The sequence below is a fragment of the Narcine bancroftii genome, chromosome 5, assembly GCF_036971445.1.
Source record: "Narcine bancroftii isolate sNarBan1 chromosome 5, sNarBan1.hap1, whole genome shotgun sequence".
In the NCBI taxonomy this organism is placed as follows: Eukaryota; Metazoa; Chordata; class Chondrichthyes; order Torpediniformes; family Narcinidae; genus Narcine; species Narcine bancroftii.
This window is the reverse complement of record NC_091473.1, coordinates 139,607,179-139,629,375: the sequence shown is the minus strand read 5'-3', so window position 1 is coordinate 139,629,375 and position 22,197 is coordinate 139,607,179. Positions and strand designations below refer to the sequence as shown.

Below are 22,197 nucleotides of genomic sequence, written 5' to 3'. Positions count from 1 at the left end.
ACTTGTACTAATATTAGTCATTCTTTATACCCTAAAGCTAAATGTGAAAGGATCTTTTTTACAGTAATTCTTTAGATTTCATTGCAATATAAAAGAAAGTCGCCAGGCATAAACAGATTGGCATTACTGAGGGAATATTGGCTCTCAACTTTCTATACTCCAGAGAAAACAACCCAAGTTTGTCCTATCATTTCCCCATAACAGGCCACATCCTGATAAATCACATCTATACGCATTCCAAAGCCCCCACACCCTTCCTGTAATAGGGTGAGCAGAACTTTTGCAACTTTCTGTGAATTGTCACATTTATTTTTATCGTTGTATTCAGAGGAATTTGTTATATTTTTTCATTACGATCCACACCATTCGAGGGATTCACATCATTTAGTGACTCGAAGTACTTTATAATTCAGGAAATGTTGTCTGTTTCTCAAAGTCCTACAAGTGAGATATCTTTTTCCCATTTAACAGTTTGGGTGACAACTGTCCAAAAACATTTGGGCGAATAACCAATGTAAAGAGTAAATGAATTGATAAGGGACAGGAGGCGACCATTACCCCATTGACTGCTCTGGGTTGAGCAATCCAGTCAGTCCTGACTTGCTACTTTTTTGCCCATAGCTATGAAAGTTATTTTCCCTTGAATGCCTATCCAGGGCACTGTTGTGACCCCAGCCCCACCATAGACAAACCAGCCATTTCCAAGGCCTCTGCATGATACTAAATGTCTGAGAATAGTGGATACAGCAAAGGGAATTGACCAAACAATATTCCACCTGTGCTATTGAATACTTGAGTTCCAGAAGTAACTGTGCCTTCACTTGACAATGTAAAAAATTGTCCCATTCAAAAACAACAGGAAAACTCCAGTCTGGCCACAGTCAGCGGCATGTGTCATTAAGCAGGTTACTCCATTAACCTGTACTAATGTCTAGTTTGGGTTTTGCCAGGCCCATTCAGCTCCAGATCCCATCACAGACTTGGTCCAAACATCCGAATTCTTGAGGTGACACCAAAGCAGCATTGGTTTCAAGGAGCCCTGGTCACATTGAAGTTCAGGGGCATTAAAGGGAAAACAGTCTGAGGTTGGAGCTGCATCTTTGTACTAAGTTAACCACCTTCAGCTCACTTCCTCAATGATTCACAAAATGTTACCAGGAATGGAGGGGTTGAATTAGAACAAGAGGCTAGATAGGCTGGAGCATAGGAAGTGGGGGAGGTCCCTAATAGAGGTTTACAATACTGCGAGCTGAACTGTTTCCTTTTTCTCTTGAGAGTCTAAAACTATTGACCATACATTTAAGTTGAGAGGGGAAAGATTTAAAACAGATAGAGGATGTTGAGTGAATGGATTGAGCTTCCAGAGGAAATGGTAGAGATGGGGATAGTTGTAACATTTAAAAGACATACATGTAGAGGAAAGGGATGTCAACTAAATGCAAGCAAATTGGACTAGCTTGGTTGACATGAACAAGTTGGGCTGTAAAACACTATGATCTTCCTCCATCATTATTTAAGAAAAGGTTGGACAGGTCTATGGATGAGAAGAAGATGGAGGGTTATGGGCATTGTGCAGGGAGGTGGGACTAGAAAGGGGTGTTTGGTTCGGTGCGGACTAGAAGGGCCTAATGGCCTGTTTCCGTGCTGTAATTGTTATGTTATGTTATGTTATTAGTTCAAAAGTGGGTTTTTTGCTGGCACAATATTCAATTCCATTTGCAAACCACTCGGCAAATTAAGCATTTCATGATTGCACGCAGCATTTAGGCATGGACTGACAGATGGCAAGTAATATTCACTCCACAAAAGTAACTGGGAGTGTCTTCTGCTACAAGTGGAAAAACTAGTCACCTTTCATTGAAATAGTATGTGCATTGTCAAGTCCACTATCCTTAACATCCTGGGGATTACAATTGACCAGAAACATAAATGGATCAGCCACATGTTCACTATGTGGATCACATGGTGGGTATCCCCAATGCTTTCCCCATATCAAAGGAAATTGATGAGTATTGGGCAGTAGATGTGGTCGATATGGATCTTAGTCAGGCATTTGACAAGGCCCTACATGAGAGACTTGTTCAGAAAGTCATGAGGCATGGGATCCTTGGAACCTTGGCTGTGTGGATAAAAAATTGGCTTGCATATAGAAAACAGAGAGTAGTATTAGAAGGTAAGTATTTGGCCTGGAGGTCAGTGACAAGTGGAGTTCCACAAGGATATGTTGCTCTTTGTGATTGTTATAAATGACCTCGATGAAGAAGCAGAAGAATGGGTCAGTAAGTTTGAAGATGATATGAAGGTTGGAGGTGTTGTGGATTTTGTAGGTTACAAAAGCATATAGACAAGATATAGGGTTGGCTACAAAAGTGGCAGATTATGTTCAATCTGGGTAAGTGTGAGGTAATGCGTTTTGGAAGGACAAACCAGAAGGCTGAGTATAGGGTTAATGGTCAGTAACTTAGGAGTATAGATGAACTGAGGGACCTTGGGGTCCAAATCCCCTCAAAGTTGCTGTGCAGGTTAATAGGTGAGTTAAGAAGACCTGTGGGATGTTGGCTTCATTAATAGGGGAATTGAGTTCAGGAGTCGAGAGGTCATGTTCCATCTGTACAAATTTCTGGTGAGACTACACTTGGAGTACTGTATTCAGTCTGGTCACCTTATTGTAGGAAGGATTTGGAAATGATGGAGAGGGTGCAGAGGAGATTTACCAGGATGTTGCCTGGATTGGAAAATAAGTCTTAAGAGGCAAGGTTAGCAGAGCTGGGACTTTCCTCTTTGGAGCGTAGAAGAATGAGAGGAGACTTGACAAGATTATGAGAGGCATAGATAGGGTGGAGAGCCAGTGCCTTTTTCCCAGGGCAGGAACAGCAAACACCAGAGGACATGTGTACAAAGTGAAGAGAGAGAAGTGTAATGGAGACCTCGGGGAATTTTTTTTTTACACAGGGAATTGTGAGTGCCAAGAATGCCTTGCCAGGGATGGTGATGAAGACTGAAATATGAGGGGCATTTAAGAGACTCTTAGGCAGGTGCAAGGATAGAAGAAAATTGGAGGGTTACAGGGTAGGGAAGGTTCTATTTCTTTTAAAAGAATATATGGATCGGCATAACATTGAGGACTGAAGGGCCTGTGCTGTGGTGTTCTAGTGCTCATTTGCATAGCTCAATCTTAGACAATGGCAAAGTGCTCTTTCCATGGGGGTGTGTGGATAAACTGCTTGGTTGAAACCCCAAAGCACCATTCCAAAGAATCATTCTTCCTACCACTGGCAGATGAGGTTAGGTGAGACAAGAACTCGAGGACATGGGTTAAGGATAAAAGATTAGGTGTTTTAGCTGGATCATTGGAGGTGGGATCTTCTTCATTCAGAAAGTGGTGAGAATGTGGAATGAGCTGCCAGCTGAAAGGGTGAATGCGGGCTTGATTTTGACATTTACAAAAATTTTGGGCAGTTACATGGATGGGAGGGGGTTCAAAGGCAATGGTCTCGGTACAGGTCAATGGGTCTAGGCAGTATAACTGTTCAGCATGAACTAGATGGGCCGAATACCCTGTTTCTGAGCTGTAGTGTTCTATGGTTCAATGGCACACAATGGCTTGTTTTTCTGCAAAATGTACATCATCTCTCCAGCCAAGGTAATCCACATAATTAGGGTTGAACAATTCATTCTGGCCTTGTTAATGACACCCACATTCTAGGGGGAAAAAAGCAACTAATAATTTTTTAAAAATCTGATTCCCACTGACAAGTTCCTGATTATGAAGACCCTCTCCAGAAAAAAAATCCTTCACATCCCCTTTAATGGCTCTTCCCTTTAATTTGGATCTGCACTCCCTCATCCTTGAATCATCTGCTCATGGAAATTCTTCTCTCTACATGTTCTTCCTAAATGAGTTACAGTCTTGTGTGCCTGTCAAATCACCTCTCTTCATTCGAAGAAGAATATTTCTATCTTCTCCATTCTAGCCTTCAGGTTCCAATCCTGCATCCCTTGGTAACTTAGAAGCCTCATTTTTTTGTATAATTTTGTGATTATTCATTCTACTTTCATTCTCAATGTTGAAAGTTGTTTGCCAAATTCAGATGATCCCTGTTTGAAGAACTGTCAAAATAATTTTGTTTCTGGGAAAAATTAAACCCAACGAAAAGCCACAGAGCTTAATATGGTGTGTGAAGAATGTGGTGTGGCAATATCATGAGGAAATTGCCTTTATAAATTGAAATGCAGGTCTGGATGTGTGTTCAGCTGTCAGCCTAAAGTGTAAAATCATTAAGATTGTGGGTAAAGGGAAATCAGGCAAACTTGATTCTTAATCCTAATGTGGATAATGTAAATTATTTCCTTGCAGCACTTGATTTTAATAAGTCATTCAGAAAGCAATGTGTGTAGAGCAGAAACAAATGATTTATACATTGACACAATGCTATTTTTAAGACATTTCAAAACAATATTTAATAAATTAAAGCAAAAAACCATAAGTACATAGTTTATCGGAACATTAAAACAACAATGGAATTAATGAAAATAAATCTACAATTAGGAATCTAATAAATGGTGAGAGCAAAAGTAAAACCAAGGGAGTTGCTGCCCAATGAAACGTGGCTGATGGGTGAGCATTGTATTGGAGAAATATGATGGAGGGGTGATTTACTAGCTTCTAGGAATAAATACTCGATCAGTTGAATAATTACGTTTGGCTTTTTTTTGTTAGGGCAGGAAAGTAGAACAAAAAAAAACGAAATGCAACTGTAGTGGAACTGAGTTGAGTATTGATGAATTCGTGGGAATTTTCAGTGGGAAAGGATTAAAATTTGGTCACAATAAGGGGAAATAGAATGAGGAACAAATGGGGAATTTAGCAGAGATACACTGCATTATGCCTGTGAAGTGATCAGACGTTTCAATGGAAAACGCTATTTGGACCATGAAATTTACTTAATGTGTGTGTCTGGCCTCAAAATGGATAGGTCTCCAGCATTAGTCCTCCATGTGGTTCTGTATTGCTAACAATGGATAGATTACTGAGCAGTACATTGAAGATTATTGAATATCGAGTATGGAGAATGTTTAGTTTTGAGTAAAGGTTGGCTAAACTGTTTGCTCCACCTCCACTGTTCTATAGAAAACAAAGATTTAATTGAGGTGTATAATATGGAAAGGTTCAAAGAGTGGAAAGGAAGGACCTATTTCCCTTGGCAAAGAGAAATAAATACATACATGCAAGGTCATTGCTGGAAAGGTTAGATGTGAATAGAATTCTTTTACCCACTGAGAGCCTGGATGGTGGTTTCAAGAGGAGTCATAAGAAGGTAAGAAAAATAGAAAAAGGAATAGAGCTTTTTTTTGGCCCATTAAGCCTGTTCTGATTATTACCGAATTGTCTTAGGTCCTTTTCCTCCTCTGTGCTTATTCCCTATTGCCTCCAATTCCCGAACCTTTCAAAAATGTGTCCACATCTCCTCTAAATACCACCACTGATCTAGCCTCCATACTCCTTTAGGGAAGACATTTTGAGATTCTCCAAACTCTGTGAGAAGGCCCACACACCTCCATTTTAAATTATGGCTTTTGGTCTTATAACAAGCTTCCCTTGTTAAGTTCCTTCCTCTGGAGGAAACTTATCAACAGCTACTAAATCTGCTGCAGAGAAATTCTGGATATAATCAAAATGTATTAGAATGAGCACTTGAGATGTCCAGGTATCCATAACTGGGAAGTGGATTTAGCTGGATGGCTCCTTTCCACTGTATGGGGAAAATGAGCCAGGTGATGTCCCATGCCACCACTTTCTATACTCCACAATAATAAACTCTTGTTTTCTTTGTTTTTCTTTTGTTTTAATATGATATCTCTTATATTAAGACCCATTGGGCCACTTTTGGATGCCGGGGAACAGATTCAACCAACAGGAGACATCATTTCACTTACCAATCAACCACCAGGAAGTAACATTTGACTTTTCTAGTTTAATCCAACCTTAAACATGATGGTTAACATTCTCTGTGTATTTGACTAAGATTCACACAAACTGCAGTTCAGATGCAGAGACATATTTTTAGAAGAAAATGAAAGAGATTTCCAGAGTAGGGAAATGCAGGATGGTGTAAAATTAGATACAATGTAAGATGGTAAAAACTTTAGTGTCAACTTCTTGAATCTTTGAAGGTTGTAAAGCTGGTAATTTAACTGCACTCATGACGTCATAAAAATTAAATTTCCCCAAGGTCAATTGTCAGTTGTCCTTAACATTCATGATTTCTGTAATGTTTTGGTGTAAACAGTCCTTGGTTATTTTCCATCCAAAAACAAAAATATAATCAGTACAGAAGTATTTCATGGCTACAAGTCCTAAACCACGTCACTCCAATTTCTCTGTTCTTCATCCATTTGTTTTTTCTTTAGATACAACACTATAACAGGCCCTTGCGGACCACGAGCCCACACCACCCAAATATGCCCATGAGACCAATTAACTGACTAACCCCGTATGTCTTTGGAAAGTGAGAGGACCTACTGGAGATGTTAAAATAGTTATGGGTAAAATATGTCTTTAAAAGAGAGAGATTGTGGGGGTTTAGTTTAGGTTACACGTCACAAAAGATGTCTCATTTAAAATGCAGGAGCTTTCCTGAAGTGAGACATTAGGTGCTTTCAAGCTGCCTTGTAAAATGGGGTTAAACAGGCAACTTGCCCAGTAGGCTCACCACTCACAAGGCAGCTTGAAAGGATCCGACCCAGTTAGCGGGCTCCAAAATCAACCGGGTCCCTGCCCTACCTTGGAGGTCATCGGGGAACCCAATTAAACTTGCCTAGGTCGTGTCCACCGGCGGCTTGAAAACTAAAATGCCCGACCCAATTACTCCTGTGACGTCAGCGCTTGTGTGCTGGCATCACAGAGAGGGGTCACTGCCATGTGGGGGGGGGGGGCGCCACAATTGGGGAGAGTGAGGTCGTTGACATGGGGGGAGTGGATTCCGCGATCAGTGGGGGCAGAGTGGCCAGCTGCTATGGAGTGTGGGGTGGGGGAGCATGATTGATGGTGGGGGGATGACTATCAGCTGGTGGAGGAGTCAGGGAGACTGACCACTGATCGTTTGCGTGATGTGTCACCTCCCACTGGATCCCCTAAAATTGCCATGTTGGTGATTTACTGTGTTGTTTTCCCCCCACCCCAGCTTGAAAGGTGCTGGAAGCACCTTTAGCCCACTAATTGCACCTGGGTCCATGGAGGGCTACCCAGATGCTGCAGCATAAAAAAGCCTATTGAATCACCAGTGACATTGCAGAGACAATGGAACTGCTTTGGAAAGGACTTCAAAAGGAGGTGAAAATGGAACATAATATTGTTCATGTCCAGGCTTAGATACTGATAAGATCTTTCAAAAATTGGGTTTGAAGCCTTGGGAGAGGTTTTCTGGGTTTTTTTTTACAAGCAGAGAGAGGAAAAAGCAAACAGGTGATGTCTCCTTTGGAGAGAGAGAGAGGTCAGTTCGACAGTTGAGGCTGCAAAATGGCATGCTGGCAGACTTGTTAAAAACCCCATTTTGAAAATGGATTATGAGTTCTGAGTTCAGCCTGTTTAAAACCCTTGTAGTCCTTGCAAGAGGAAATGGCTGGCTAGAGTGTTCCTCCTGAAATAAGGGAAACAAGAGGAATTCTGTGGTGACCTGGAAGAAGGGTTTATCATTTGGAAAACCCATGACGGGGCAAGTTTCTTCGGCAAGACACTGAAGTGACTGATTGGAGGAAATCAGTTTGTGTGTGTCTGATGAGCAACAAATTTCTCTCTGAAACCAACAAGAATCTTCCTGAGCAGTAACCATTTAACTTTAAGTACCAGAGCCTGGTGGAAATTATAAATGTTGAAATCTGTGCACAGTATAAGAATTGCCTGATACCGGTGAACTTGGAGAAGTGAAAAGTGAATGATTGGACAGTGAAACAGAGAACTTTCCTGAACATATACGCATTATCTACACATGCACTTAGAATTAGAAGGGGGTTAACTTAAATTGATAGTAATAAGTTAAAGATTGATTCTGTTATTATGTTTAAAGAAAATTAAAAGCAACTTTTGTTTAAGTAACCATTGTCTTGGTGAATTTCTATTTCTGCTGGGTTTCGGAGTCCTCTGAACTCATAACAGTACACACCCATTGCAGACAGCACCGGATTCAAATCCCAGTCACTGGCGCTGTAATAGCTTGTATTAACTGACACACAAGTGTCCATCTTATGCTAACCATGCAAATTGTTTTTCTGCTCTCCTGTTTTTGTCTTGCACATTGTTCCACAATTAAGAGAGTTTAAGGCTCTCTGTCCTTCTCCCTTTTTAAAGTGTCTGGGATGCTGTAGATTCCTGTAAGACTCCGGAAGGCTGAATTCTGATGGGAAGTAGCCAGAGAAAATATTTCCAGCCGTTCTTGGAGCCTATCTGACATTACTTGATGTTTATCCTTTTGTGAAGAAAATCTGTCCTTTGAATTTTTGGTAAATTATGTTACTGATTTTTTCCTCTCATGTTGCTTAGGCTCATGTAATTTTTTTTGATAAGACTGCCCTTGCAAATGTACTCTTTTGCAGGAGCCTGTGGCAATTTTTTGTGACAGAGCAAAATTATTTCATCCACAAAATGTTGCTTGTAAAGTGGATCAAGTTGAGGAATTCAGTTGGGTAATGGAGATTGTGTAGGGCAGAGGAGCAAAGCACTTAGAGAAACCTTGAGCAAACTATCTGGAAAAACATCATCAGCTTGTGTTTGGTACAGCAGTACTGTGGGGTCAGGACTCCATTAAATACAAATTAAATATACATTTTCAGTGTTGTGTACTTAATTCTGCCAGTGATATTTTCTGGAGTTTGGATACATTCTCTGTAACTGCAATGCACTAGTATTTTTGGGATGAATAACCATAATTAAATCAGTGCCAAACTATTTATTTGCTATCAGTTAGTTGTGTGGGGAAGACTACATGACTTGGAGAACAACAAGCATATACCCCAATTGGAAACTACGAATGAATCACAAAGTCAACTTTCTACTGAAGGCTAGGCCCTTTACAAGAGATCTAAGTACAATCTTCACGAAGCAATCATGGAAGTGAAAAGGCAATTCTGCACCAGGCTCAAGAGCATCACCTACACCTGACAATAATGAAAATGTATGCATGCTATTATGGAGTATAAAGAAAAATTGGCAGTGTAGCATGCAACGGATGAACACTCCCCAATAAGCTTAATACCTTCTATGGTCACTTCAAACAGAAAGCCAGTGAAGCAGCGATATCCACCTTGATTACTTCGTTAACTCCTGCATCTACAGTCACTGCTGCTAACCTCAGACAGCTTTCTGGAGAATGAACCCACAGAAAAAAACTGACCCTGAAGGACTTTCTGAGCATGTTCTAAGAGCCTGCATGGATGAAGTGGTGGACATAATCACAGACGTCCTCTTAGTCATGTTGCCTTCCATGCACTTACTGATTCCAAATAAATAGTTTGGGATTGATTTCATTGATTGACTTCATCCCAAAAAAGGCAAGATCATTGCCACAGGCCGTGGTTGCTATCTGTTTTGTGAAGGAAACCATCATGCAAGAACAAAATTAAGGCACAATATCTGGCCAAGTAACAACCGACTGGTGGCTGCGACATCCACTATCTTGATGCTTTGAGAGGTTGGTCATGACTGACATTAATTCCAGCCTCCTAGCCAGTCTCGACCCTCTTCAATTTTGCCTTCCGTTCAAACAGATCCATGGCAGATGCCATCTGGAACTCTTGGATACCAACATCAGAATACTGTTCATTGATGTCAGTTCCCACTTCAATGCCATAGTCACCAACAAACCTATGGGCCTTGGAATGCCCCTCTGCAATTAGATCCTTGACTTCCTGACTAACAGCGTAAAATCGGTGAAGAGGGTAGTAACATTTCTACAATCACACTGGCACCTGCAAGGATGTGCAGACAACCATCTGCTATGCTCATCTATGCCCATGAAGGTCAGCCAAATACATTTCCGACTGCATCTTTAAATTTGTTGACAACACAAGTCTTGGTTGAATATTACCTATTGTTATTACGAGAAAGAATTCAAAAAAGAGATTGAGTCTAATGGTATGATGCCAAGATAACAGCTTCTCTGCATCTGTAAGAGAATTAATCATAGACTTCAGGAATGGTGTGCTCGAGCCAACACCCCTGTCCAGTTCAATAATGATGAGATGGAGAGGGTAAATAGTTTTGGGTTCTTGGGAATAAACATTTCTAATGACCTGAATTGGGTCAACTGCATCGTGATGGTCAAGAATGCACCTCCGTGCCACTACTTTTTTAGAAGACAAAGGAAGCTCTGCATGTCACTCAATAACCTCTGCAGGTGCACCACTGTGTGGTACGGGAGCTGTTTGGCCCAAGATTGGAAGAAGCAACAGAAGATATTAAATACAGCCTAGAATATCATGTTCCTTGCCATCCATCAACTCTGTCTACACATCTTGTTATCTAGGAAAGGCAGCCAACATACTGAAAGACACATCTCCTCTGGACACACTCTCCTCTCCCTCTTCCCCCTCAAAGTTCAAGAGTATAAAATTGCACAACAGGCTTAAAGGCAGTTTCTTTCAGACAGCTATCAGGCTCCTGAATGAGCCTCGCAACAGAGCTATCTCATATTGCTCTTGATATATTCTAATTATTTTCACCATAGCCCTGTACTTTTACTCTTTTACTTTGTATGGCTAGTGTTGAATTGCTTTTGCCTGCTCATGAAGAACAGTTCTCATTATCCCAAATTTTATGGAGCAATAAATTAACTGTCGTAAAATTTTATTTTGCGAGATGCAATTGCTTTCATCATTTTCCTTTTTTTTTAATTCTTTTTTTTTAAATATTTGGCGATGGTGCTGGAGCAGTGCCGGAGCAGGCCGATTTGATCCGGTCGGGGGTGCTCGGGTCCACTTTCATAATTTTCAACTTGAGTACAGATTGTGCCATGGAATTTGTGATATCTTTGTTATTGTCTGTAAACAATGTTTTGGCAAATGGGATTTTAATTGTATTTTAAATATCATGCTTTGAGAAATCTGAAAGTATATATAAGTATAAATATTTAATATAGCTGGTTGAATATAGTTATCTCTGCATATGCAAATCAGTGCCATATAAATTGATTGTGAATGCTTGATTTTAATTACATTAATTAAAAAAAATAATTAGGACATAAAAAACAAATTAATTAATTTGCTACGCTTTTTCTGTCCAATCAAGATCTCTGACAGAGACAGTATCAAATTTAGCCGGGAGACAGAAGCTGCTATGGTTGTGGTGAAGAAAATGTCATTTAATCTGACCTCACCCAGGATTGACCTGATGCGCTGGGTTCGAGAACATGGTCACAGCACAATCACTTCGTATACAAAGGCCTCAGTTGCTAATCAAATTCATTTAAGGCTCCAAGAAGCAGGTAAATGTTAAAGAATATGTGTATCTTGAGAACAGTTGAAGCTGTATTGCAATCTGAGCGTCTCTCATCCCACCAGCAATGAATATTTATAATATTCAAACAATGTATTAAAACGAATTAAAAGTTGCACTGTTATCTCCAAGCATTCAAAACAGACCACATTGAGGAAAACAAATTCTTTTAGTGATAAGAAATTAACATTTTGAGTTGTACTGCACAGAAACAGGTTTTTCATCTCAGTATTGGAGTTTAGACTAAATTCAGTATGTGCACTAAGGAAGGTGGTTTGTCTTGTGTAATTGAATAATGTGGAATGATGGATGCACAATTTGGTAGAATAGGTAGTTTTCTTGATTCCACCTTGTTTGTTCAGTGAGAAAGGCATCGATGAACTATACCAGTGATGGATATCATTCCTCAAGTACTGTTGTGACAGTAGAGCTTATGAAAACTAAAGAGACCAGGAACAGCATTTATTAAAACCTAGCTCTGCATTCTGGTAGCTACAATTTCAGAATCAACAGTTTTTGTATGGTTGTTGCATTTAAACTACTGTCAATTTCTTGAGAATGAGTATTGGTAAGGGTACCATTGAAGGTAGTGGACCTCACTTCTGAGATGGTGGATCATGAGGAGTAGGTCTGAGGAGGTTGTGATCTGCAGCCATGGACCAGGTCAGCCAAGACCAAGCCAAAGGAATGCTGGAATGGATTATCTCAGTCACACCAGCGTGGATGGGTAAGGTGAGCTCCAGCATGGGAATGCCAGCCCAACATTAGGCCGCAGGCACCAGCAGATTCTGACAGCTTCTAAGAATCAAGAGTAGAGAACGAGGATCCAGAGCACAGGCATTGACAGCTTCTGGGAGCCAGGATTGGGGGCAAGGAGGTGCGACAAAGAGCAGATCTTATTCCAGGCCACAGATGCCAATGGCTCCCAACTGTTTCTGGGAATTGGGATCAGGGGTCAAATAGATGAAATGAAGAGCAGATCTTCCTCCAGATTTCAAGTGACAATTACCTCAGATGGTTTCTGGGAATCAGAAGCAAGGGCCAAAGTGTTTTGGAGAGCAGAACTCCCTCCAGACCACAGGTGCTGATGGCTTCCGACAGATTCTGGGAGTCGGTCCAAAGGGTGAGGAGGTGTGATGGAGAGCAGATCTCCCTCCAGACCACAGGTGTCGATGGCTTCCAACAGTTTCTAGGAATAAGGACCAAGTTAACTCAATTTTATTGGCACCTGATTGTACAAGTACAACGTGACAAAACAGCATTCTTCGATCCTCGGTGCAAAACATGGAGACATGCAACTGGACATAACACACATACAGTCGAACAATGCATATTCAGGACGTATTCATTGATATAAATAAATATTGTTTCATGAATTTGAGAGTCTCAGATGGTTAGCGTAAGCAGTTCCTTTGCTCGTTCAGCTTTCTCACTGCCTATGGAAGGAAGCTGTTCCTCAGCCTAGTGGTGCTGGCCCAGATAGAGGAGGTGCAACAGAGATCAGGCAGCTGGATACGAGAGCTTGAGCTTAATGTCCACAGCCCCCCCCCCCCCACCCACCCCTGCTGTTGTACAACATGGGGAGCAGGTGACAAGGGCAACTACAGTGATTATGGGGATGGCAAATACAGTGCAGTAGGCAGCTATGTCAGAGCAGATCCTCATCATCCACTGTCTCCGAAGGGACTTTTTTCCTCATCATTTTTTTTTTTTGCAGTGTGGCCACTCTTTGCCAAGCAAACCAAAGAAAGCTTTTCACTGTATCTCAGTATGTGACAGTGATCAGTAAATCTAAATCTAAGATGTTTGTGCATTTTTTTGTCGGAGACAACCTGGCGCATGATACAAATGCTTGGATATTATCCAAGTCCTGCTTTGCTATTAGAGGTGTTGTGAGTGGTATAAGCATTTGAGTTTATGTGTACCTCTCCAAATTGTGATTTGCAAATCCTCAATCTTTCAGAGTGAGTAAAAAGCATTCCCACCCAGGGACCCATGAGGTGACAAAGTTACTCCTGGCAAATAAAAGCCAGGCATCAGTAAGGTTTTGAGCAATGCATATGAAAAATGATTCATAATGATTTTTGACTGAAGTAAAATGTTCAGTTTCATCAATGTATTGAAGAATTCAGGTTTGTGGAATAGTTATTTGATTATTTCTTACAAGTCCAATAGTTTATCATTTCCCAGTTAAGGAGTTGTAAATTACTTACTCTTTTTGGAAAGATGAAGATGCGTAAAATTTGTGGTCTTTTTGAAACCAAAATTCTGGAAATGATTCAAAAAATTCTGAAGGGAGATGAGAGAAGGGAGATGAGAGAAGGGAGATGAGAGAAGGGAGATGAGAGAAGGGAGATGAGAGAAGGGAGATGAGAGAAGGGAGATGAGAGAAGGGAGATGAGAGAAGTGGTGCAGCTGGCTATGGGGGAGGTTCACCATTCAAATGTCTGTGGAACAAGTGGTCAAGTAACAGGTGCAAGAGCTGCAGGGGGAAGCAGACGAGAGATTCTAATATGGCAAAGTGAAAAATAATATATCTTTGCATCTCATCAGGGAATCAGCATTAAGTTGGCAAGAGGCAGTGATTTGCTGCAACAAATGCTGGACTGAATAAGACCGGCTTGCTGAAAATGCTCAAAAATTCTGTTGCCTATAAATTTAAATCCTATGTCACCAGGTTGAAATATGGTGTTAATCTGCCAATATAGTATGCTAAATAATAAACAACTTTTGTGGAACTGCACAGTTATTTAAGATTGAACCTGTTTATATTTTTTTTTAATGCCTTACTCATTCGTCGCCTTCACTCATTATAATCCAGAAATGTTTGCATTTCAGTAACTGAGTTCCTGGTACACCCATTACCATTTGATATATTTAGCACATAAACAAGAGGATGCCATTGTTTTGTTTCACCGCTCTCCCTTTCATTCTTTTCTTTACATGTTACCTAACTTTACAGTTGTATTTCCTGCTGCAACTTTTCCTCCAATAGTTTTATTTTGCATTACTATCTTTTCAAATTTGTGTGCTATCCACTCCAATCCACCATTCCTTTTAGCTTTTTGAAGATGAGCTTTATTTAAGCGAGGGAGTTTCCCCTGCTATATATATAGTCTGGAAAAACAACCAACTGAAAAACCTCACAAAGATAAGCGTATACAGAGCCGTTGTCATACCCACACTCCTGTTCGGCTCCGAATCATGGGTCCTCTACCGGCATCACCTACGGCTCCTAGAACGCTTCCACCAGCGTTGTCTCCGCTCCATCCTCAACATTCATTGGAGCGCCTTCATCCCTAACATCGAAGTACTCGAGATGGCAGAGGCCGACAGCATCGAGTCCACGCTGCTGAAGATCCAGCTGTGCTGGGTGGGTCACGTCTCCAGAATGGAGGACCATCGCCTTCCCAAGATCGTGTTATATGGCGAGCTCTCCACTGGCCACCGTGACAGAGGTGCACCAAAGAAGAGGTACAAGGACTGCCTAAAGAAATCTCTTGGTGCCTGCCACATTGACCACCGTCAGTGGGCTGATATTGCCTCAAACCGTACATCTTGGCGCCTCACAGTTCGGCGGGCAGCAACCTCCTTTGAAGAAGACCGCAGAGCCCACCTCACTGACAAAAGACAAAGGAGGAAAAACCCAACACCCAACCCCAACCAACCAATTTTCCCCTTCAACCGTGTCTGCCTGTCCCGCATCGGACTTGTCAGCCACAAACGAGCCTGCAGCTGACGTGGACATTTACCCCCTCCATAAATCTTCGTCCGCGAAGCCAAGCCAAAAAAAATATAGGAAGATATTGAATTGAGTGAATCAAAAGATTTCGGGATAAAAATTGGTACGGATTGGAAAAAGGTACAAAAATTTCAGTAAAATGTTCATTTTAATAGAGTTAATATGACCAATCATTGAAAGTGATGAAGGCGGCCATTTTGATAAGAATTTAACCTGAGTGGAAAATTTTTCCTTAAAAAGAGGATTATTGGTCTTAGTAATTATAACACTGAGATAAGTAAATTGATTCTGCATAATCTTAACAGAAAATTAGAATAACTTGATATAAAACCATTTACAGGTAAAAGTTCACTTTTATGCAGATTCAACTTGTACCCAGAAAACTGACTAATATGAGAAAGCAAAGCCAGTATACTTGGTAAAGAAACTTTTAGATTAGAAACAAAAAGCAAAAGATCATCTGCATACAAGGAAACCTTATGTTCAATGCCATTCCCAAGGATCCCAGTAAAATCTTTAATGAAGAGCAATTGCTAAAGGTAATGGACTTGAAGGACAATCCTGATGAGTACCCCACTGAAGATGAATAGATTTTGACTTTTGTTGATTAGTATGAATTGAGGCTGTTGGACATAAATATAATAATTTAATCCATTTAATAAAGCATGATCCAACGTTAAAAATTTCCAGAGTAGAAAATAAATAAACCCATTCCACCCAATCAAAAACCTTCTCTTTAAATGTTTTAAAGACCTTTTTATTCAAAATAATTTTGCTTCTTTTGAACAATTGGTGGTTAAATTTAACTTGCCAAACATGCATTTTTTTTTAGATATTTACAGGTTATACATTTCGTTCATTCTCGGATCCCTGATTTTTTTCCACAAATTCCTGAAGCAAATATCCTTGATTTACTTTTTGATTTACAGCTTTCTCATAAAGGTTCAATATCTTATTTATAACAATTTTCTTGATTTAAGAATGGCCTCGTTAGCTGAGATCAAGAGAGAATGGGAACAGGATATGAATCGTTAGTTCTCTGATGAGGTTTGGGAATCCATTATCATTTGATTAATACTACCTCCCTTTGAACGCGACCTTGGCTATTGCAATTAAAAGTGGTCCATAGAGTACACATGTTTAAAGTTAAATTTTATTGTTTTTATCTGATATAAACCCTCTATGTGACAAATATAAAATTGCTGAGGCTTCTTTGATTCGCATGTTTTGGACTTCCCTAGTTTAGAAAAAATTTTGAAAGATTTTTCAAACTTTATCGGTGACTCTTAAATTGGAACCTTGCCCTTTAATTGCTTTTTTTGATCATTTCAAGATGACAACATTTTATTGTCTTCAACTCAAAACCTAATTTTATCTATTACTTCATTGATGGCCAGACGTGCAATTTTGATTAAATGGAAAGACAACCCTCCACCTACACACTCAATGGTTAAATGCTATTATGTCTTGTTTAAGTTTACAAAAAATTAGATATGCCATTAAAGATTCAAATACTAATTTCATAAATACACGGGGGGCTTTTATGACCATTATCATAACCTAAAGTTTTCGGGTTGTCTTACCCTTCAATGTTGTGCTGTCTGTTTCCAGGTTGTCATTACTTGATTCCCACATGTTAGTTCCCCCCCCCCACCTTGTAATTTGTATTTCATTGTATAATTGTACTGTTTAATTTTTGTATTATTGTAAACTTGATAAAAATATCCTAAAAAGAAAAGAATAGTGGAGTTGGGCTTTTGGTGTTGGAGCAGAGCATGATTGGTGTTACATGGGAAGTTCAAGACCCTGGTAGCTGTTCAAAAGAAAGTGTTGCTGAACCAAGAGGTGTTGGTCTTCAGGCTCCTGTCCCTCGTATGATATTTTGCGTTTTGACCCAGTAACGATGGAAAGTATTTGAAAGTTAAAGTGTTTCCAAAACACGTGCACTTTTGACCCAAGCAGCAGAACCCCCAGTTCCGAAAGACTTTATCAAAAAACCTTTTTTGTAAAATAGTGAGAAAGGAACCTACTTCATCAAAAAAAATGTAAATTTTAGCAGCTGGTGATACATGAAGGAACAATAACTGAAGGAAACTACTTGTAAATGTTCCAATTTTTGAAGTTCACTTTTTTTTAAAACAATGGTTTCTTCATCACTGTACATCTTACACAATATTTTGGTCCAAGAGAATTGCTCCATTAGAATTCTATAATTTGGGGACCATGATAACAGAGCAGTTTGCCTTATCTACAGTTAGAGGCAGCGACCACCACACTATCTTATAAAAGAAAAGGTAAAGGTTCAAAATCCAAATTAAGCTTGTAAGCCATTTGAAAACTTTCAAGAGTCCTTGCAAGTCATAAAATTATCGGACTCTGTATGTTAAGTAAGGTTTTGAATTATTTTTCTGCCTCGCCATTCCTAATGAGTTGAATTGCTTTATCTTACTTCTTGGTTAGTAAGTTTGTGAAGGACACTAAAATGGTGGTATATTGAACAATCAGGAGGGTTATCCAAGATCTTGATGAATTGGGCCGTGGGCTGAGGAATGACAGATGGATTTTAATTCTAATAAGTCGAAGCTGTTACATTTTGATTAATCAAACCAGGGCAGGATTGGCACAGTTAACGATAGACCTCTAGTTTGTAACGTAGAACAAAAGAGACTTTGGGTACAGGTACATGGTTCCCGAAAAGTGTCAATGCAGGTGGTGAAAAAGTGTTTGAGACCTTTGCCTCCATTGGTTTAAGAATTGAACTATGTTGAGTTCTAGTTGCCTTGCTATGTAGGAAGAATGTCATTAAACTGGAAGGGGTTAAAAAAAAAATCATGAATGCATTACCAGGACTGGAGAGCTTTAGTACAAGAAGAAATTGGAAAGGCTAGGACTTTCTCCCTGGAGCAGAAGAGGTGAAGGTTTGATGTTATAAAGTTATGTAAAATCATGCAAGATGAATAATTGCTTCTTTTTCCCAGGGTAGGAGTTCAAAATCTAGAGGTTTGAGGGGAAATAGGAAAGATTTAAAGGCACCAGAGAGGCAACCTTTTCCTAAAGATAGTGTTCCATCTATGATAAGTGATCAGGGTAATTACAATTATGACATTAAAAGATATTTGGACAGGGACATTAATAGGAAAGGGTTGGAGGCAAATGCAGGCCAGTGAGACGAGCTCAGATGGACAAATTGCCCAACATGGATGAGTTGAGCTGATGGACCTGTTTCCATATTATATTTCTTTCATACTCTGATTTTGTAATGGGGATAACAGTAAATACCATCAAGTTAAATCACAGTTATGGCCGGTTTGATAATACCTGTACTGACATTGTCATATTTAAGTGGGAAACTTAAATTTCTATTCTCCTTTAACCAACATTTCTCACAAGACAGGGTCAGCTGGTTTGGCCAAGCAATTCAGGGAGAAGTGTTTCAATATCTCATTGATGGTTTGGTGAAATCACCATTGGTGCTGTTCATGGAAAATTCCTTGCATTGAATCGAAGGGTCAGTCTGCAAAGGCTTAATATAAGAAAGGAGGAAGAACAAAAGTTCTAAAATCCCATTAGAAAAGATCTAATTATTCAGGAATGCTTGAATGCTGATGTGGACTGGAATATGATTTAAAAATAATTGTAAATGTTGAATTTTTAACTCTCAATCTGAATGCTGTTGTTCATGGGATCTCACATAGATTCATTCAATCCACCAGATATACTGGTGCGACAGAATGTTGGTATTGTTCAGATTGCATTTTTGTGGCATGTAATGCATTATAATAGTACAGTAATACTATTGTTTTATTGTTTTTATTTCTGACCATGATATTAAATAGTTTAATAGGGTGTTCAACTGTTTAGAAAGTTTAACATTAAGATGGTTAGTATTTGAGAAATTGGAGCTCAAGGCATTTAAGAAAAAGCTGAATCAAATCTGTGTTCCACAGATTGTATAGATTACCAAACACTTTAAAATGTTGAACAGAGGGCTCTGAATTAAATAAGATGATACAAGTTTAATATAGTCTAGGGGAGATCAGATCTTGTGTGTGTGTAAAAAAAAAAAAAAAGCCCTGTTTTAACCCTTGTCGCTTTTTAAAAAAGACAATACTGTTTATTGACTGTTTTGTTTTTCTAACACACCATCCAATCATAGATGAAGAAGAGGATGTAGGTTCCTTCCGTCCACCAGAGCTTTCAATTCTGAGAGAATCTTTCCAATTGCCTGGTCTCGCAGGAACCTTTCGGCTTCCGATTCCCTTTGACCAAGTTCACAAGTTGCCGCAGAGATCGCAAGATAGTACACTTAAAAAACTAATGAGAAATGGTTTACCTGAACCAGAAGAAATTCATCCCATAGATAACGTGGCATTATCTGTTCAGTGTGGGGATGAAAAAATGACAGCTATAATTGAAAAGAGCAGCTTGCAGGTTTGTCTAATTTCAGAACGTTTTATTGACTAATAATTTGGGAATATTTTTGTTAATAATTACAATGTTAATGATACAAGTTTTTATAACTTAAAAGCCCTCATCAATTATAGATCTGACTATCTGTTGGCTGAAGACAATAATTAAGTGAGCTTTCTGTGACCATAAGTCAGATATGGATGTGATACTAAGAAAGAAAAAAATGGGAATGGGCAGAGAATTATTTCCACTTTCTCTGACATTGTAATTAAAAGGAGGAAGAATGTTTTTTAAAAATTAAGTTGATTTTTAATTTTTTTAAATTTAGTCATACAGCACAGTAACAGGCCATTTCACCTCACAAGTCCATGATGCCCAATTTACACCCGAATAACCTACACCCCTGGTGAAAGGAAACTGGAGTCCCTGGGGAAAACCCACGTAGACACGGGAAGAATTTACAAACTCCTTACAGACAGGGCGGGATTCAAACCCCAGTCCCAATTGCTGGGGCTGTAGAAAGTTCTAGAAAGGATCATTAAAAAAAAATTAAAATTTAATGTCGCGTTACTGTGCCATTTACAAACATTGTGTGTGGTCAGTAGTTATCATCTAGCTGTAGATCTAAACACAGCAAAAGTGTTACTCGGAACTACATTGCATGTACATGCAATACAGAGTACTTAATCACATAAAGATATAATTTAAAATAAACATACTGTATATTAATATTTTCAGATGATTTACTTGGTTACAGGATACTATTCACCAATCTTGCATCCTGTTGGAAGAAGCTATTTCCCAGTCTGTTAGTCCTTCCTCAAGGTGGATGGAAAGGGTCTTCCATAATTTAAGTCCTGTTTACTCAATGCTCCCAGTAAACTGTCATTGGAATAAAGGGAGGCCCTAGTGATCTTCTCGTTCATGAATGGACCAAATTCTACAACCTGCAACTATGGGAGTGTTGGTTAAGAATCCCATCAACAGAAATTTTATACTAGACTCCTGCTGCCCTTGATGTATGAATCAGTTGTTATTGCTTGGAGTTCTAGCTTGTTCTAGCAGTAATACAAAGGACATAAAGAAAGATTTTTTTTAAGAAAGTAAAAGTTACTGCAGCTTAGAACTCAACAGGTGTATGGCATATTTTTATTAAATGGTGTCATCCTTCCCTTTAGATTGACACATCTACAGTTGCGCAAATTTCTCTACTGGATCCAAAATGCAAAGCAGAAGTAAATGCTACACATTACATTTTGGAATCTTCACTGACTGGTTGTGAGACAACAAAGTACCCTTCCTTGGATGGTTCCACAGTCTACTTGAATTCGGTAGGTAAAGCCGGCAGTTTTAAATTATCCCAAAAGACTGTGTGATTGATAGAGGGTTTGACCTTCGGAAATTGAAAGGTCAACTTGACGTGTTGGAGAAGAATGTAGTTGGAGTTCATCTCTGTTGGAAATAATTGGGAAAGTATATTCTTCAAAGCAAACTCACTTGAGGCAAAATCTCTGTACTGCACTCTACCAGTCACAGCCAAGCCCTTTTTAAATAATGCTGAAGCAGGCATTGTGAACCTGTTTTTGCATGCATGACCTTGCCCATCAGTGGCCCGTGTATGCTCCGAGGGGAATCCTGAACATCTCCAGGTGTGGTTTGTCAGTCTTTGAGTGCTGCTGTGCACCAGGTGTGGTTTCAAGTCGTCACCTTTAGTTTTTGTTCACCTTTAGCTTTAGATAGTGTTTCTCCAGGACCATGGAGCATATTAAAATAAATAGAAATTAAACACATTTAAAATATTAAGACTTACATAATAGCAGTCTACGGTACCCTATCCCCAAATATTCTGGGAGTTCAGGAGCCTAGTGGCTTGGTGGAAAAAGCTGTTGCCCAATCTGGATGCAAAGGCCCGAGTGCTGCAGTACCTCCTACCAGATGGCAGAAGGGAGAACAGTTTACTTGAGGGGTGTGTGGAGTCTTTCACAATGTTTATTGCCTTTCGCCTGCATCGAGTGTTGTAAGTGTCCTTCATGGTAGGAAGAAACCCCCAATGATCCTTTCCGCTAACTTTACTATCTTCAGCAGGGTCTTGGAGCTACAGCTTCCAAACCAGGCGTTGATGCAGTTGTACAGGATGCTCTCAATACATCCTCTGTAGAATGTAGTGAGGATCGAAGGTGGGAGAGGAACTTTCATCATCTTTCACAGGAAGTAGAGGCATTGCTGGGCTTTCTTCACTTGGAGCTTGTGTTAAGGGACCATGTGAAGTTCTCCACCAAGTGCACTCCAAGGAACTTCGTGAATGGTCCCCACTGGCCAGGTTTTAACCTGCTCCCAAACTGGTCAGGAGCGTCTGATGAGCGGTCTGTATGCTAGGATCAGCATTACAGAAATATGGTCTGAGTATCTGAGGTGGGGTGGGGGCTCTGACCAATATGCATGGGAAATGTTCATATATGCAAGGTCCGATGTATTCTTGTCAGTCTTGTGTGCTGCTGTGCAGGTATGAGTTAGCATGTCAAATCCTGAAGGACACAGTGGGGGGGGGGGGTGGTGG

General features: G+C 39.8%; 1 protein-coding gene across 5 annotated transcripts in view; it reads left to right on the top strand.

The window, feature by feature from the left end:
• Positions 1-22,197, top strand: part of tgfbr3 (transforming growth factor, beta receptor III) — a 213,839-nt gene that overhangs the window by 164,599 nt on the left and 27,043 nt on the right. For all 5 annotated transcript variants that reach the window (XM_069939189.1, XM_069939190.1, XM_069939188.1 and 2 more), the window contains 3 exons: positions 11,282-11,477; positions 19,387-19,661; positions 20,819-20,971. In XM_069939189.1, coding sequence (XP_069795290.1) covers positions 11,282-11,477; positions 19,387-19,661; positions 20,819-20,971 — 624 coding nt within the window. The remainder of the gene's footprint in view (positions 1-11,281; positions 11,478-19,386; positions 19,662-20,818; positions 20,972-22,197) is intronic.